Source organism: Typopeltis vanoorti, chromosome 9 (genome assembly GCF_054136105.1).
Source record: "Typopeltis vanoorti isolate ZY-2024b chromosome 9, IOZ_Tvanoo_1.0, whole genome shotgun sequence".
NCBI classification, from domain to species: domain Eukaryota; kingdom Metazoa; phylum Arthropoda; class Arachnida; order Uropygi; family Thelyphonidae; genus Typopeltis; species Typopeltis vanoorti.
Genome location: NC_143557.1, coordinates 138306030 through 138326335, shown reverse-complemented (window position 1 = coordinate 138326335; position 20306 = coordinate 138306030). Strand labels below are relative to the sequence as shown.

At 36.8% G+C, this 20306-nt stretch overlaps 1 protein-coding gene across 1 annotated transcript in view; it reads left to right on the top strand.

Annotated features, from left to right (window-relative positions):
- The first annotated feature begins 3734 nt into the window (after window positions 1-3734).
- The window catches only part of LOC150103607 (MARVEL domain-containing protein 1-like), a 64469-nt gene continuing 47897 nt past the window's right edge, over window positions 3735-20306 (top strand). The window contains exon 1 of the mRNA XM_090397656.1: window positions 3735-4270. Within this exon, the coding sequence (XP_090253782.1) occupies window positions 4097-4270 (174 nt within the window). The 5' untranslated portion in view covers window positions 3735-4096. The remainder of the gene's footprint in view (window positions 4271-20306) is intronic.

Below are 20306 nucleotides of genomic sequence, written 5' to 3'. Positions count from 1 at the left end.
ACCAACACGCAGTATTAACTATTACAACTTAAAAAAAAAAAAACTTCTGCCAAAATGCATACATACATACATACATCTTCAAGGCCCACCCTTTCGAACTGGTTTGTGCCGGCAACAGCTGCAAGAGGAACTTCCAATGGTCACGATCCTCTGCTACCAAGCTCAGATGGTCTGGTGGGATTCCCAAACGTGTCCACCCAAGGTTTTGGATATAATCTATCCAGCGAGTCCTTGGCCTCCCACCCTCTGGCTTGGCAAAGGGTGGGAGGGAGCCTCTCTTGTGGCATTCTGACCAGGTGCCCGTACCATCGTAACTGTGATCTCTCAACACGGAGAAGCAGCGGTTGAGTATTGAGGGTTTCCCGAATTGCAGAGCTTCTGATTCTGTCGAGTCTTGTCAGCCCCGCAACCCCTCGAAGGAACCTCATTTCAGCCGTTTGGATTCATGTCCGCATTCTTTCGGTCATTACCCAACTCTCATGACCATAGGTGAGAATGGGGACATAGACTGTAATGAAGACAGACAGGTTTGCCTTCTGGTTTAACTCCCGCTTCAATACTACCGAACGGCCAAACTCCCCCAATATTGAGCTTGCTAAGCCAATTCGAGTATCTAGTTCTACATCCCATTTTCCATCATTCGTGAATATGGACCCAAGGTATTTAAACTTCTCCACCTGCCTCATTGGGACTCCAGTGGAAGAGCTAACTAGGTCATCTGCTTTTTGCAGATGACCTAGTTAGCACTTCCACAGATGACCTCCAGCGGACCCTGGATAGGTTTGTAGCTGTTTGTGCAGACGCCGGACATCTGCAAAAAGCAGACGTCCAATGCTACATCTTCCAATTCTTACACACTCACTGCCTCGGCTGTGCATATCAATCCAGTCCATAAATATTACGAAAAGGAGGGGTGACAGAACACACCCTTGGCGGAGGCCAACGGAGACTGTGAAAGGTTCATACTTTGCGCTGTTTACCCTGACACAAAACTCTGGGCATTCATACAGGGACTTGATGGCAGCTAATAGTTGGCAATCCACTCCATACTCTTGTACTACTTGCCAAAGCTTATTCCGAGGAACCCGGTCATATGCCTTCTCCACAAAACATGCGTAGACATTCTTGGCTTATTCCCGAGATTTCTTAAAGACTTGCCTTAAAGTGAAGATTTGGTCAGTTGTGCTTCTACCAGTACGAGAGCCACATTGTTCTTCCTGGAACTTTGATTCAACTATGCTCCTGCACCGTCTTTCCAAGCACATAGCATACACTTTCCCAGGCAGGCTGAGCAGAGAGATGCCACGATAATTACTGCAATCCTTCTGGTCTCCCTTCTTGAAGACTGGTATTATTATGCCTATCAGCCATTGCTTTGGTGCTCGCCCAGATATCCACGCAGCCTGACACACTCGAGTCAGCCAGAGAACACCGTCTCGATTTAAGGCTTTTAGTATTTCGGCAGAATTTCATCATCGCCAGCAGCCTTGCCCGATTTTAGCGATTTTATTGCTAAATGGATCTCTTCTGCTGTGAGACTAGTCATTGCCCCGATCTGCAGCTTTTGGATGTTCACAACTGCTGGGCCACCCGGGTTAAAAAGGCTCTCAAAGTATTCCCTCCATCTGTGGAGGATATCCTCGGTTGTTAAAAGTCACCATCAGAGGCCTTAACTGTCCTTGCTGTGCACGATTTCCTCCCTCGAAGGCGGCGGATGGTCTGCCAGAATACTTTGTTTCCATTTGCATAGGATTCCCAAAGCCTTCTGCTTTGCTGTCTTTACTGCCTCAGCATACCGCAAACGCATCTCAGGTGACCTGACCCTAAACCTATTAAGGTACGACTCCTTTTTTCCCGGACAGTTTTTTGGACTTATTGGTTCCGCCAAGGTGTCCTTTTCTCACTGCCCGTTGCCACGCCGAGCCGCTTTTTGCCCCCGCATGAGAGTGCAGAGGCAGTGACAGCTGTTCTGAACAGTTTCCACTCCTCCTCAACATCTGCAGTATGCTTGGGAATTTCTTTGAACCTGGAGGAAATGTCATCTGCAAAATTCTTCTTCACAGCCTCATTTTCCAATGCCTTCCATTTCACGCAGTATAGCTGCTTAGGCCTACCAGCGTTGATGGTAGCATCTGGTTTCTGAAGCCGTAGAGTGCACACAACAAGGTGGTGGTCAGTTGACAGTTCTGTCCCTCTTCTCACACGAACGCCCAACACTGAAGAAAATAGGTCTGCTGAGACTATAAAGAGTCAATCAGAGACCTTTGTTCTAGTGTATCCCTGTAGTAGGTATACTTCTGGACTTCTCGGTGCTGGAAGAAGATATTCATTATGGACAAGCTGTTAGTACAGCAGAAAGTCCAATAATTTCAACCCATTCGCGTTAAGGTCAGGGGCACCGTTCCTCCCAACCACACCCCTCCATGTCTGGTCATCTGTTCCAACATATGTATTGAAGTCACCCATTAGCAGGACTGATTCCATGTCTGCCACCCTGTCAAAAGTAGCATCCACTTCCTCTAGGAAGGCAGAGTATTCTGACTCCAGATTAGGTGCATAGGCTTGCACCACAGCCAAATCATGGTTTTTCATCTGAAGCCTTAACACACATACCCATCTCCCCCTCCCATTCCCCCAATGGGATCCACTCAGCAACACAATCTGACAGCTGGGGGTTTGTGATTATCCCCACACCCGCGTGAGCAGACATTGTCGGGTTCACACCAGAGTAGTAAAGCTTCCACCCCTTATCCAGTTCGACAGTTCCAAAGCCTCTCCTCTTGGTCGAAGAAAACCCGACTAAGTCTAGCCGGTAGCGCTTGGCTTCCTCGACCAGTTCCAACTCCTTACCTGCCTGAAAGAAGATGTTCCAGTTGCCTAAAGCCATAGTCTGGTGCCCTTGTCGTTGCCATTTCCGTCCTTTTGCAGAACCATTTCTTTGCGCTGCCCCTAAACACTTCCCCAAACGGGTAGCGGGCCCTTTGATGGAGTTTCCTCTAGCAGAGTGCTGAGGAGTGGTGTCTAAGGGAGACTGTAACATATTTTTCGAACGGTTCCCTCTGCCTAAAAACCGAACGCGTCTCTTGGTAACCCGCGGGACGGACGATGCAGTATGAACATTTTTTGATGGCCTGATCATGTTACAGTGTTTGATAATGTCCTGTTAGCACAAGACGAAATGACACAGCAAAACAGGAAAGATTCCCCTCCAATACTCTAATAGCATTCGGGGGAAGGAGCAAGAAGAGAAGAAGGAAAGAGCAAGGGAGGAAGAGGAGGGACCAGTCTAGAGATAATATAACAGATGTATATTACATGAAGTAAGGCATGGTCCAGCATCAGGTACCCACGCCGGTACTCACTGAAGTGATCCCCTGAGGCTCTTGTGCCAAAATAAAAACAAATAATATTCGTAAATCCAATTCCAGTTATATTTCAAAACACTTGTTTATCTCGTGAGATAGCATGTCAAAACTAAAGGATTTTATGGCCAGTGATAAATGATCTATGTAAACAAAATGAGGCCTAGTCGCTATGTATATCTATTTTGAGATAACGATTAGTATGTTTGGATAATTATTTATGGCAATAACTGCCGATAATGTCGCACGGTGCAACCATTTCCGTTATCAACTCTACCAGTGTCAACATCACGTCATTCAGACATTATTGCGTCACACACCCTTGTAGGTAATTTAGTAAGGAGATCTGATGCAGTATTCTTTTATATAGCTTATATGGTCGACGATGGAGGTTGTTGGTAGTACATACAATCTCATGACGTTTCCTTGGGCCTAACAAGTAAACCTGACGCTGCGCATCGATGACGTGCAAGTTGGCGGAGTTGTAACAGGTCGCGTTGCGATTGGTCTGCTAACGAAGGCCACAGTTGAGGGACTGAACCGGTTTGGAGTGTAAGGTGTTGCCCTAGCGTGCACAACCGACGCGGAAGGTTCAGTAGGAGTGTTGGTACACGCGAAAAACTTCAGGTACGGAATAAGAAGAAGAAGGGAATTGTGAAGGTCCAGTTGGATTTTGTTGGTCGAAAGGAGGGGAGTTTTGAGCAGGAGAAAAAGTGTGATTTTTAGCAGCAATCATGATGGGAGAAACCAATGTGCAGACTACGCAAAAACCGGACACACAAACAGCACATTCGGGAAATGTGACTGTGAACATGAAGGTGGAACCTACAGGGGTCGGACAAGGATTCCCGAGTCTAAATCCGTGGCACTTCCGGACAATCCCTGGAATAATTAAACTTGTACAACTGGTAAGATAGTTAGTAGTCTCTGGATTAAGATTGTTATCTATTACCATATTAAAAAAAAAAAAAAACGGGCTGTTATTTGAAAACTGGTATCTCGTAAGTTTAATACAAAAGTTCTCCTTATGCTGGAGTTGGACTCTTTCATTTCCTTTGCTTAAGTATCATTTTAACGCTTCTAATCTCTTAATAGAAGGTTTACAGTAACGAAAGAGAAATAAATAATGATAATAATAAACTTGTTTCTTCAGATGATTATATTATCTTTTAATTGTAACCAAAAGTATGACTCTCTGAGAAACTTTTATTTGGATAATAGATGTGAGATGACGCCTCCGATCCGCTGGTTGGTGTTCGGAGACCGAAATGATGTCCCCGTCCACATCAATAACTTTTGTTGGAATTTTCCCTAAACTTTCTTCTTATCAAATTTTTCTCCCAAATGCACTAGAAAAATATTCCATTTGTATACTGATAAAGGAAAAAAAAATGGTATAAAATATTTCATTGGGATTTTTACGTTAAATCGGGTTCGAATCTCAACTAGTGAAACCTCTTAGTATCGCCCTGTACTGAGTCGGCTAAAACTGTTCATGTTTCAAGACTTCAGCCTGGAAGGGGAAGTGACGTATTTCACTTAACTCCAAGGAAATGTCTTCCAACTTTTGATAGAAAAAAAAAACTCAACAGGAAAAGAGCAACGCTAACTTCCATTTACTGATAATGGGTAATTAGTTGTATGTTCGTACTTGGGCAATATTAAGCAATCTCGTATCTTATAATTACACACAAATGCGGAGTAGGAAATTTTGAAATGGGAAAAAAGACAAATAAATAAAAGAAAAACGCGATCACCAAATTATAGAACTAGTCTCATCTTATCCAACACATCAGGAAACAGAATCAATGTAAAACCATCACCATTTGAAGTTTTCGAAATTTCCTGGAAAATATTTTGTGAAATCTTCCCTACCCCCTCTGCCAACGTCCTAAATCTGCTATTTCATTCCCTTTCAGGAAACAACCTGATAACCTACTATACATTCTATGGGGGAGTTCTTAAACCTGTACAACATGAAGATAACATGTTGAAATGTTGAATTATATTATTCATGATATCCTGGAAGAATCGAGAATTTTAATAACCTTAAATTATTAGTACTCGTTTCGCATGAGTATTTAACGCAAACTTTTTTTAAAAAAGTACTTTTAATTTTTTATTTTTTTTTAAACAGGATTCAAAATATTTGCTATGTTTAATATAGCTAAGGCTATAAGGCTAGTGTGCGTGATCTTCTGGTTGGTTTGTCTGTTTTGTGAAATGAAAAATCATCCAGAATTACCGGCCGTAGAAAACTATGCACCCTCTGTAGAAGATGGGTGTGTGTGTGAAGAGAGTTACGTTGAAGACAGTAGTTTAAGAAGTTCCCACATTTTGAAGTACCCAACGAGATCGGCGCTTTATTCGCCAAATATCTAAAAGGTCACCAATCATGTTTGCTTGTGGTGAAAAAAGATTTGAAAATTACTGAATAAAAACAAAATTTAGTTAACGTTTTGCCTATTAAAATTTCATGGATTGATACATTAACTTTTCCTTTTAAAAAATGGAACATGGGATGGCCCAAAAAAAGAAAGAAAAAAAGAAGAAACAATTCCAATATATGCTGAAATGAATTCATAAAGTACGTAACCCTATTTTGTGAATCCACGTGGTCCTCTGCTCTTATTTCCCACTCCCCCAAAAAAGAACGAAATTATGAAAAAAACCTTAATATACTCAGATGAGGATACATGTGTATAGAGAGCTTTATGTATTTAATAGGTCGAGATGGTCGAGAAGGATGACTGTATACCATCATGTTATACGTGGGTATTTAGAATACTTTGACAGGGATAATGAAAAGTCAAAGTATTCTAAATACCCACGTATAACATGATGGTATACAATCATCCTTCAGTATTTCAAACTCATTGTTAAGAATACCCACGTTTCTTCACTCTATTTTGTGGCACTAATAATTCTGCTTAATAAATATATCTTGTGCAAAGCATGACAGTTAAAGGCCAAATTACACAATACTGCAAACATGGCTGCCAGTTGCTACCCTTAGGCGGAAGTGTACTCAATTACCCACATATACAACAATCATTCGAAGGTCTGAGTTGTTTCTATTAGCAGAAAGGCAATGATGCATGCTTGTGTTTATAAAGTGTGGAGTGGGTGGTTCTAGAGTTGTTGTTCGATCAGTTTTGCCAAGTAAAACCCAAAGAAATGAGTAAGATGCAGAATCATACGATAATATGGGTGTTATGTGATTTGAAAATTATCGAAAAATTCTAACATGATTTCAACAGATCTTTTATCACATGGATAGTCTACATTCCAGAGTGTAGAATTCTTCTCTACATTCTTCTCTCAGAAGAATTCCATTCTTCTCTCAGAGCTGCTACTAATGAATCATTAGTAGCAGCTCTGAGAGAAGCGAATAGAATTTAGAGGCGCATCAAGGCTAAAATTATAAATTCAATCCTAAAAAAGAATCGCAGACCAACTTTGCTAATTAGGGCTTTCCTATGGCAACAAAGTTACTTCTATCTCTACTACTCACGCAGTAGAGTTAGAAGTAACGAAAAACAATTTTAGAGGACACTTTTCGCAATGTCTTGAATGGAACTAACGAGGTGGATTGGATTTCTTTTCCTTTATAAATTAATGACTTCTAAAGAGAGACAATTTTGAGGAAGTGGGAAATAATAAGGGAAAGTCAGGAGAGTACATGTAATGCATCTTGTTTATCATCTATATAATGAGACTGTTACTTAATTTGTTGGAATATTGTGCAACAGGAACCTGCTGTGTTGGTCTTTTCCAGTTTCGTTTTTGTAGCTCAATCAAACTCTATTATCTTCAATGTTTTTCTTGTAGCATTTTTCTGCATGCCTAAAATACAGCATATTATTCTAGCACGCCTAGAATAATATTCGTACATTTATTTTCCATAATTTTAGATAACCATCGGTTATAAATCTTGCAAGTGATAATACAGAATTCGATGTTCATTTGCAAAGTACTATCCAGACAGTAATTGCAAAACGCTACATAGATAAACGTGTAATAAAAATAGACCATGGCGTCTATCTTAACATCCTGTTCTGTCGAAATATAAAATTTCATATATCAGTTAAAGCTCATGTCTTGGCTGATGCAGAATGGAACACTAATCTGTGCATTGTTTTCTTAAAAATACATCTACAAACATTTTAAAAAATCTCAATTGATATTCATAATACTAACTAATGATTGATAAATAAATACTTAAATAAAATCAGTTGGTAACAATATCATCGGGTAAACAACTTTAGCTAATGGTCAAAATTAAAATCAAAATTTACAATAATTAACTTTTTTTTAATGAAGAATAAACAAACAGGTTTTAATATTAATAAACAAACTAAAAATATGGAAAAAAAAACATTCTTATCTTCCCTTAAAAACTTCACTGCAACTGACATGCTTCATGACCAAACCACATTCACACACCCAAATATATTCATCTGCAATTAACTGGACCAAATAAAAACAAAAACCAGTTTCGGAACACATGTTAAGTACTTTGTTATTCACCGATGTCTTACTTGTTAGATGAAGCTAGCAGCAAAGCTCAAAAATTATAGGTTTTAACGTGTTCTTGTACAACAGATACCACATTATGGGGGCAGAACTAAATACGAACCCACCCACCTCCCATTTCGTCCACAGGCAGCTGGTAAAAAGAAAACACAGATCACTGACCTCCCTGGGCATTTAAATTATTTCAAGGCAATTAGTGGGAACCGCGAAGAGTGCATTAATTTGGCCCCTCAATTGAGTCTTGCTAATCACTTCTCTTGTGCTATCAACCATGCATAAAAAATTCTTCTATGCTGTCATAATGTTTCATCTTAAGTGGCCTTTGAAACCACTGTGATAACAGAGTTGGAGGTTGTGGTCGTAGCTCCAACAGACAAACGTATGCGGGGAAAAAAGACTCCAATACAAAATATTCTGGGAATGTACGCAAATACACCGAAAGAGAAGGGAAATTCTATTAAATAACATGAAACTAGTAAATAGAAATAGTTTCGCCATTTTAAAGAATAAGAACTTTGTTACCACACAGCACAGAGGGAAGCGTGCCAAAAAGGAAGCCACAGCTAAACGGCAAACTAAGATGTCGCAACTGTCACCTTTTGTAAGTGTAAACATTTCATAATAGATATCGCATACGACAGTTTCCCTTCCTGTAAAACCCTGAATCTTGTAAACTGCACCATTCATTTTTAAGTCCAGTAATGACAATAAATATTTTATTTAAAATAAAGAGCCAATGGGCTTCATTTTGGTCTAGCTACTCACTGATGAGATCTCAATAAAGATCGAAATCGGTCTGGGAAGTGACCTCCCACCATAATGTATAACATCATACATCTCCTAGGAGATGGGTTTTACATTATGAGAAATACTAAGAATAGCGATCAGAACTTTCCCCACCTTTGCTACGAGTAGCCCTAGTTTGTACTACGTATTGGACTACGTGCTTTAGCTTACGCTAGTAGTCGCCGATACTTTTATAGTTACTATATTCGGCATGAAACTCTTTGATTCCGATCTTTGAGTTTCTATTCGGTTTTGAAACAATGTGGGATTTAATATCCCCTTAATTTAAATGACGACAAATATATTAGTTAATTGCCTTACTCCATCTGGCGACAGTTTTCAATTTAACTGTGAAATATTTTCTTCATAAAAATGCTAAACACTCAGGATAGTGTCATTATTAAAAGGAAATAGTTCGCAAAATTAGTATTTTGTTGTTTAAATGTTCTATTATGAAAAAAAAAAAATGAACTTTTAACTATATTTAAAGGAAAATATTTCAAATACGTCTTTGCCAATTACGTACGGTGCAGTTGGACATAGTTTTGAGCAATTAATATTTCAAAGTTCTTTACTATTTACTCTCGTTTAGTATTTCTGATTACAATCTTCCATCATTCAAATAATAACAGATTTCAGTAATCTTTTTCCTTTTTTTTTTAGAGCTATCGATTATGTATCGTTTTAATTCCAAACTCCTTTTGGAATTTCAATTGGGATTGTTGCGGTGAAGTCTCAATTTTTTGTATACATTTTTATGTACATTTATAAAACTCCAGACGGAATTATAGTAATTTTATTTCGTTACTGTCCCATTTTCACTGCAAAAATCTTTCAAGCAGAACGTAGCCTAAACGTCCTTGTGTGGTCCAGATTGGAGCGGATAGCATTACTTCTCAATTTTCACCCTTCAACGACTTCATGTACGATTCATGATTTCTTTTTCTGTAAGTTTCGAGAAGTTCTTCCCTTCACGAAATACCCTCCCCATTAGAACAATTTTACAAATATGGTTTTTCCACACCAAATTTATAAAATTGGGATAAATTATTTATTTTTATCTTACTTTCAGTTTCCGGTTTTCTAAAAAAAATTTAATAGGATAACAATCATGGAGTGTACCAGTTTTCTTGTGTTGTGCCAATTTATAATACATACGTGATTGAGTACCCGAAATATGTCTGTTTTCTGAACTGGAGGAAAAAAATTAACTCTGTTTTGATTAAATTTCGTTTCTCTTTTTGTCATATTTGTACAGCTCTATAATTATTTTCTTGTGTGTTTATCTGATAACTTACATCTTTGGGTTGATTCAGTTTGACCAGTCAAGATCTGCAACACTGTTTACCGAGAGATTAAAAAAAGAGAAATATTATTAGCAGAAAGGGTGCGTTCATGGAACATTTCCACACACAGGAACTGGCTTATGGGGAGAGTCCTACAAGAGCAAATATCTTACTCCAGATCTCAATGGACAGCACACACTACTATATAATTCGCTACTACACCTACATTCATCCTTCTGCCATTTATTCTCAGGCAATTTTTCCATCATCAAAATTATATTGACGATATTGAATACAAGATTTATAAAGAAAGTTTATAAATAATATTTATTAAAGCAATTTCATTAACTAACCCATTGCAAGCTGTGTGCTGAGTTTCTCATAATCACCAACCTTCTGATTCCATACATACCCTTTCCTCACAGAAGTCCTTACATATGGCTGGCAAACACCGAGCTAATTGCTTCATGGTCACTCTCGCCAACTGGAGGGAGATTTGACACCAGAGGATGACATCTTCTGGTGTTATTATAAATAACATTCTCTAATGAGATGATCAAATCCAAGACATTCACTCCTCATATACCCTCTGTTACATAATGCCTAAGGTCCCTAAGGTAGTTAAGGGACAACTACCTTAGGCATTATGTAAGGTAGTTGTCCAAGGTAGTTGGACAACTACCCTCCGGAAAAGTCTCGTTTGGCAGTAGCGACCGTAAAATGAAAGCAAATAGCTGGTCTATAGAAGTCATCGAATGGTCATTTACATTCAAGAGTGATAGAAATATATGAGGTTGCCTGGTCATTCTATCAAGCAAATTACTGATGCCATAGACGAAGGATGAGATCAACTCTGGCTGTACGCATAAAACAAGTGCGAAATAGAGGTGCTTCTATTTGTAACCCACCTTCGATTAGAAATCAGATTTGATGATTTTTCCCTGGATGAAGAAGTCTATGTATCTTTTCCAATACAGGGGCCAATATTAGTTACAGCTTTTTACCTGCCATTGCAATCACCCTTTCCATAACTCTAACTTGAGAATATGTGATATAGAAGCAGAATCCATGGTATGTCGAATTGGTTCTGAAGATGTATGGAAAGCGCTGACCTACATGAGGGTTAGTAACCCGGCATTATGGACAGTTGATTATAAATATGTATTATTAAAGTTTCCTGTATTGGTTCCTATAATCTAAATTACAATGTTTTTCTTTTACTTGTTTGTTTTTTGTATATTTTGAAATAAATATAGTAATGGTTGTTAGATGTGTGTAAACTTCTAAGGGTTTAATATTTCTCAAGTGTAAAGGTACAATCTCATTTGGTATTGCGAAATGCTGAGGGTAACCAGTCCAATAAACAATGAAGAACTAATTATCTTATTATTGGCCTTCTGTCAAGAGTCTCGCATTGATGTAGGTTGGCAATTGTATTCACTTCATGAAATACCCAAATTCATATTTATAACAAGGGAATAGGAATATCTATAAAAATATATATAATTATGTTTAGGAAAAGAGCGTATATAAAAGATGGTAATTCTAGTTCTTTTTTAATATCCATGTTAAATATTATTAAAATCGAGCATTTGTTATTCACACTAGAGGGCGTACACAATCAGCCATTTAGAAGATTCCAGTTATATGACAATTCTTTGTTTGTAAATATCACTTCATGTTTATGACGGTGATAGCAAAAGGTCAATTTCGTCGATTACTAGGCGCCCTCAAGTGGCATGAAAACTATTATATTTGATATTTAAAGTAGAATTTTCTGGTTTATGTAACCATGCAGATCATCTTTGATTTTTTAATTAAAAAAAATCCGAAACAGTCAATGAAAAATTAAAGGGATTAGAATATGCACTTAAGCTTTTCAACTATCTTCAGATAATTCGACTTAACAGCACCATGCTGGAAAAAAAAAAAAAAAAAAAAAAAAAAAAAAAAAAAAAAAAAACTTTTATTGTTTTGCTAATGGTGCAGCAAAAAAAGCGAGTGAAATGTTCTTGCATTCCTCATTAACATGTGTTCCCACGACGGTTGCGTTGTGGGTGAGCGGCTGAACTAAGTGGCCATCTGGAGAATTTTCCTGCTGCGATAGGCACGAAAAATGTAGTGCGATGCAGGGAAAATGGCTTCTGATCGTACTGTAGCGCAAATTAACATACCACTTAGATGCATACTACAGGAAATTGGGGAGAGGTCGAGAAACGCCATTTTAATATGGAATCAGAGAGAGAGAGAGAGAGAGAGAGAGAGAGAAAGTAAAGAATATTCAGTTAGATTTTCTGATAGATTGTTCCCTAAGATTCGAAGGACTGTGTTACTATTTCATAAACACTAAGATAATCAATGTAGCACAGGGGGGGGGACTGATCTATATATTACAGCTTTTTATTGCGAATTCTGTTCATAGAAAGTTATACACAAGTATATGGTTCTTGTTAAACATAAGTTAGGCCAGACACATTAAGAAAAAAGAAACATTTAGGAAAAAAGATGAAGGCTTTAAGCCTGCAAAGCAAGGATATTCTTGAATTTCATGATTTTAGGACTTCTGACTAGCCCCAATCCTGTGTTATATTCCTTTAATAATTCATCCAAAAACACTCAGTTTCGTCTTTCAAATCTATATCTACTATAATAACTTCAAATATTTTGATACTTTTATTTTGTCGTTAAATTTACATGGAATAAGAAAGATACGAGTTAATAAATTAATCAAAAAGATAAACTACAGATCTACTTAGAAATACTATGGGAGAAAAAAAAACTATTAATAGAAAAATCGTGTGAAAACTGAAGATACTAAGAACTAACTTGTTGGCATTCAAGATTGTGGGTGTAGAGCTAATCTAAAATACTATGGTCACAGAAACAGAATTAGCAGAACAAGAGTTTTCGTGCCACGATGTTAGGAGAAAGACTCAGGGGAAGACATGGTGTAGGTGAATTGATGCAGTTAGAAGTACCTTAGACGATCAAATTGTTAATGTGACCATATTTGGAGATATGATAAATCACATGTAATTAGGGAAAAAATGAATAGAATAGTAGTCATAATGTATCCTCCATATGCCATGAGGGTCTCAAATTAACTGAATTAGCTGGTCGTAATATGGAAGTGATAAGGTTTTCCTCTACCGGAAACTCGGAATTATCGTTTCGCAAATGGCCCCACGAACACGAGCAATTAATAGACGTGATACACTAGCATCAGTCTTTGTTTCTTTGTTTAATTCCATACCAAACGTCTTTGAGATTACATATCAGAAATTGAAGTTTGAGAAATGTTTAAAAAACATATGGACGTGTGAAAATGGAGCAACCAATCACGAATGAATATATTTTGTGGTATTGTTATATAGCAGGTAAGTATAAAGTGAAATTAGAAGAATTCTAGAGGTTTGGTTCTTATTAAAACTCCAGGCATCGTATTAAAACCAAATCCAATTACACTGAGACCAATATAGTATGTTCTTGACGATTCAACGGCTGTAATAAGCAGTGGCTGGCTCGTTCCTGCTGATAAACTTCGTCTCTCATTTAAAGACATGTCCAAATAGTCGGATTCGAGCCTTTTGATTGGAGAATGGACGCAGTCTATCTATGCCACCGTACAGACAGCAGTTTCCGGAAGGACAAACCCTATCACCTCCGGTGCACTCACAATCTAGACGGAATCCGCGTCTTTCCAACCAAAAGGTCACTGATCCTTGATCCTTGCAAAATTGCGCCACAGCAGTTCCCCTTCCAATCAAATGCTGATAAACATTAATGGCAACTATGACATATATGGAAATAGAAATCATCAAAAGAATCCTGTTTTGTAGGATTTTATAGTTTTCCTGTTCTGACACCGAAGATAAAGTTGGCCTCCCTCGTTATAGCAATATGATATACGAAAATATCTCCACAGGTTTTCCATTTTACAAAACATTCTGCAACCTGAGACATTCGTAACCTTGAAATGATTTTTAAATAGCCAATAAAACACTAGTTTGCCATTACAACTACCGAAGTGTTTATGAAGTCATCTGGACTTTCTCTCAGGCTACATATAAACAGCTAGAGGGAAGCAATTTCAATTTTGCACAAGATAACCAAATGCCTAGAGTTACACTGGGTATCCTGTACCAAGGTTAATAAGATAAGCAATCTCTTTTGAATGATTTCAGTAAGCTAATTCCGTCTTTCTCCTCTAGTTTAAGTTTTTTCCTAATTTGGAGAAAAGGTTGTGGCAAGTCTTGATATGTTGTTGATTGGAGCTTTTGTCTCTTTGTAGTTACGTGTTTTGTGATATCATTTTGGTCATGAGTTATTTTTGCAAACCTCGGTTTTTCTTAACTTCTCTTCGTGGATTGAAGACAAACATCTGGTTCCCTCTGGTATTCTTCTACACTTCTTTGTGTCGTTTAGCTCTAACGAATTGTTTTTATAATTTTGAATGACAATGGTAAAAAAACAATGTCCACTGATATGTAAAACTTTGTACTATAAATAGTACAAAGAGAGAAAAAAAAACAGTAACGTACAAGTATTGTCAGGAAATACTATAAAAAAAAGTATTTTTTTTAATTTTCAATAAAGAAATGTTAGCATAGAACTCAGCCATACAACTCTCACTGAACGAAACTGACAACCGTTCATTACAGGGGCAAACATACAAGGGCAAATGAAACGTGGTTTCTTACACTCAAGGCTACCTCGTAATCAGACATTTTTCACCACATAATTTGTTTGCAGCATTTTTTAACTTTGTTTTTCCTCCTTCACTACCCGTCAGTGCATGTTAATAAAGTAAGTAAAAAAAAAATGTTTTTACTTTTTTTTTTCTTTTGAAGATGGCATTTCCTTCTTCAGAACCAGATTTCAAAAATATCCATTTTACATTTAGAAATACTGAAACCATGACATATTTCCAGAATTTTTATATTTCTGGCATTAACCCAACTTATTACTCTCTATAAAATATATAATTGCTCCAGAATTGCAACTCGTGTTATTTAAAAAATTTCCTGACCAAAATGGACGATACTAGTCAGATTTTCATAATATGCGCCAAAAACAAAATCAGTAGAAAGTCTCTAGCACCTTTTGAAGATTTTTTTTTTTCATTATCTGGTAAGAATGGAAAGAAGGTTGAATAAGAGTGAATTTAGGAGAATGAGGTGCATTTTTTTGTGAGTGGAATAGTCTCCAGGAGAGATGAATCCAGTGACGATTTAAGGAGAGTCTTATCTTTTGAATTCTTTCTTGTTCCAAAATAATAAAGAAAAATTAAATTAAAATTTAGCAATCCCTACTTTACAGATTATGATTATTCACAAACGACGTAACAAATATGTAACATCCCTTCTTGAATCACAAGGTCTTATGTAAAATTCAATGTTCCTCTTCTTTTCAGGGGCCTGTTTCGGTTTCGTCGATCTTCCACTATTTATCAGTCGCTTTGGTCTACAGACATTCTTTCCATTTATGTATGTTTTGGTGTCTGTTTTATTTCTTTCAATGTCTTCGTTTTCTAGTCTTGTTTAACCTGTTCTCGTATATTCCATTTTCCACGTCAATGATTCTTTTATCTCCTTCTGTCATTTTCCACGCTTCACTTCCATACAACAATGCAGTTCATGATAAAATACCATCCATTCTTAGTCCGCTTTTCTGTTGACTCTTGTGGGTGTTAAGTTTGGTTTAAATTTTCCTTCTTTCTTCTTTTGTTTATTGGAAATCTTTTGACAACAGTCTGCACTTTTCATCAATGGCGTCCATTTCTGCCCGCAATATTTAGACTTAGACATGACGATAATATGGAAAACATCTGCCATCCCGTGTTCCTAACTATAACTGGTAATATCATGTGAAATAGTGTGAGCTCTTACAAAACATAAACTGGAATGAAGTGCAGATTCTGGGAAAGCGCAAAACTGAGGAAACGTAAAATCAGTTAATTCAGCATTTTTTTCCTGATTTATGTTCGCTAATATCCGATCTTCTACTGTTAATCGGATAAAGATATCGTCTTAGATTTTGAATATTAACGAGAAATTAAACTCTGATCAACTGAAGTTTATGATGACCAATTCGTAGACTAAAATGATTGTTTCCGAACAGATCTATCCCATGTATATATATATATATATATATTCTCATATATATATATATATATATGAGAATATATATATATATATATATATATATATATATATATATATATATATATATATATATATATATATATATATATATATATATATATATATATATATATATATATATATATATATATTCTCATTAACAAAAATATCAGACTCTGAAATATAGGCGAAATATAGCGTGGAAATAGCAAGCACAGTATTCATATGGAGCCTCTATAGAACCAGTTGCAAGAATAACGCAACGTTTTTATTTAAAACCATTTAAAGATCTCGTAGAATTTTATATAGTGGAGATCTTAGGAAGGCTTTTTCAACTGAATGTATAGTAGATGGTCTCATGTCGATGTGGTAGGCTTTTTATCCAGCAAAACAGATCAACCGACCGCTTAGATCTAAATTCGGTTGAAGACTTTAATTGTTTGTGCATTTTTGATTGGAGTGCCTGTTTTGCAGGATGATTAACCAAAAAACCGGCCGGGTTAGCGTATCCGCTCTCCAGTCAAGGGGTTGTAGGTTCGAATCCTCCATGGGCATTGATGTTTGTGATTGTCCTACTAACTTCGTGTGGAAAGAGAATCTGCGATCCTACCACTTCTTGCAAAAGACTTCACTCCCGAAACCCAATGATGAACGGGAGTGATTACACGGCCTCAAAATGAACGTCACATTGGAATAACAAACTTCTGAAGGAAAACTTACTCCACCTCGTATGGGACCAGTGAACTCGCCTTCAGGTGAAAAGTCCTTATGAAGGTTTCTTGCGTTTCAGAATGGATTCGAATCCAGGTTTTTCAACCAAGAAGCATCGTCTTGTCACCTGAACCATGGATCAATTCACACACCGACCGCAGAACACACAATTAAAACATAATAATATTTGACTTACCTAGGCAATGTTGCTTCAATCGGAACTTACACCAAACAGTACTCACAACACTATTTGAATATATAGCATCATAATAAGTTTTTCCTTCTAAAAGGTAATTTTCAACATATTTAAAACAAAGTTGGCTATAATGACCATAAATAATGACATATTCACATGGCTCACAAACCAAGAAATCTGTTAATATATAGGAAAATCATTCTGATACTTCAGCATGCTTCTTGCTTCATTTACTAAAACGCGAACTTTAAAATATCATTTATATTCAAATAATAATAATTTAATATACAGAAACTATTTCCAATTCTCTTCTATAGTCCTGTCTCATATTTTTGAGACAATATTATTATTATTATGTGACACCTCCAGGGAGTCCAAAGACTCATCGTGGGAGAGTGTAACACATCAAACGAAAAACCCCTCCAACTACTAACCGCGCTCAAACTTGCTTAACTTTTTGCGTGAGCCATTAGTAGCAGAGTCTCTACTAATCGACCAACCTTTGCTGGCACGATATTATCACGTTGCAAATCATTTGTCATCGAGTAGAGATTACCAAACAGCTGTTTATGTTAATAAGCGCAAATTCCATTTATTATTATATCTTCCTTGATCCATAAGACTTCTCCATCTAGTGTGGCAATACCATAAACTTATGTCTGTTACTCCCAACCACAATATGTTAACATTTTATTATTTTAAATAATATATTTCATAACAACACACCCTACACTTACAATTTTATACAATGTTTTTAACTATAGCTTATCAGGAAAAGAAAATATTTTTCTAAAATGACAACCATATTCAAACCAAACACGCACAACATTCGCCCATCGACATCTAATTTGCAAACACTACAAATTAAAAGCTCTGGAATATGTACGAAACAATTTTAAGTTTGGATTATTCTAAGAAATTACCGCTTTGACTTCTTAGTTGTCTACAATCAGTTTTCTTTTCACAGAAAAATAATTATGTACGACTGTAAACATACTTATAACATTAAGCAAATAATTTATTATAATTTACTTCATTAACTGTAAAATAAATCTCCCAGCGAGCATAAATGTAATATGTAAAACACGTTAAACCAAATTAAATTCACCCGTTTTTCCATGTAACGTTATCACATTAGAACTGCAATTCAACTTTACCCTTTACCCTATACTAGTTCTAAGTGGCATTCTGGAATACTGGAACTGGTTATTACCACGTTGGAAATAAGAATTTGGTAAATGTGCATCAACGTACTGCACAAATGACGTTCGTAAACAACCAAAATTAGGCCTACTTTTGTGAAAATATGAGGTACGTGACCAGCGCCACCTGGACCGCCTACAGCGTAAATGTGTTCGTGGGTGAAACTATCGGTTATTCTCATTGGTCAAGAACTTCTCAGTACTTTCTACTCAGGTCTCTGACCCTTGAAAAACGACTCTACGCCTCGATGCGTGTGCCCTTTCGTGCTTTTCGAAGGTCATAGAAGGTAAGATGAAAAGGCACGGGACGAAGTAACAGGAGGTGGTAGAAAAAAAATGCACTTATGATATGTACCTTCGCAAGTGTATCATATTGTTAATTGGACTAGATAATGCGCAAATAAAACTCCGCTAGGTGGCATTTCCTTTCAGATACGGCGAAAATCTAGGATTTGTTAAAATGTAAATGTATTTTTTAAAATTGCATCCAGAGATACAAAATTCCGAAAGGTTAAGAGATAGAAATCCATTTAAAAATAAATAAATAAATATAATAAATATCTTTAGTGTATTATTTGCATTTATCACCTTGAAATAGGGAACAAAAATTATAGTATTAAGTTAAAATATAAGCTTGCTTATGCAAGGCAGAAATATTTATTTGTAAGTGACATTTTAATTGAATGACGTCACTGAGATAACTAGGTAGAGATTTATAAAAGAGTTGCTACCGATAAACCTACCAAAAATTTTATTTACTAATTTGGGAAGTAGGTTAGCGAGAAGCTGTTTGCATTGTTCTAGAAAAATTATGCTTAACAATGAAGGTATTAATTCATACAAGTTCTAAAAGAACTTGTAGAGTAACGTACACACATACGGTCAGTCTTTATATCCTCCTCTGGGGAAGTTATATTGACCTCGAAAGAATTTTGACTCCTCGAATGCTTTATTTTCATATTATAGAATCAGGACTACTGATCCACCAGACAACAGTATACTGTTTATCGAGAGATGTGAGTTAGAACTTTAAACACCAGTCTTTGAAAATGGACTTGTAAGTTTTTACTAACAGCGAAGAATGATATTGCAATCTATCGGTACTAGTATTGGTCTATTGGTATTGATTCGTGGAATTTCATGGACGACAGCGCTAATGGTTAATCACTTGTAAAGTTACGTATTTGATCTACAACTAATACCTTAATAAATATAGGCAATTAAAATTTTAGCTTCTTTTGTACTGCTGGATTTGCAGCCTCGAATCCGGGCTGTAATTATCTCGTGAAAGAAACAATGACAATTTGGTTCTTTTTAAATTATTCATCCCACGTCTGCACTGCAATTGACCAAGGACGTGTGGTTCAGACACACTGCTTACGGTCCCTCCCTTTGGTGGGAGTTGCTCTTTCATCTGTAAGTTGATGAAACCGGACCACCCGGAGGGAAACTCCACCTAAAACAAACCGAATGCATGACAAGGGAAGCAGAACATGTACGAGAAATGTTTTTATAGCATCCATTTAAAACAGAAGTCAGGACCACAACGAATCTTTTGGTGTTGCTAGAATCGTGTAACAACGAAAAACATTTGTCAATGAGTGAATCAAACATATCTTTGAGAATTTGTAATTTTTGATTATTATCTGCATGGAAGCAGCGGTCATTGCCTGGAGTTTTATCTCACTTGAATTAGTTAATAAGTGAAGTGTCTTGACAGGCTTTTGGGGAGTCCACAGAATACTTAATATTCTGCAAACCTGTAACCTAATTCAAGCAACCATCAAATTGTATAACTTAAATTCGCTTCTGTTAAAAATAAGCGATAGATTGACAATAATTGCGTTAGGGGGAAAAGTGGTGACAAGACGCCTATATAAGTGAAGTAGCATAACAAAGAGCGAGCAGGTTGGTGCAAGCACTGTTATCTTTCTTACTCATAAGATGACTAATGAAGGCATAGCCAACTTAGTTTAATTCGTGGGTTGACAAACAACAACCAAAAACGTCTCATCTGTTATGGAATACTTCAAGTGGGCATAACGAAGTGAAGGCAAATCCGATGTTGTGTTGCCCACGAATGA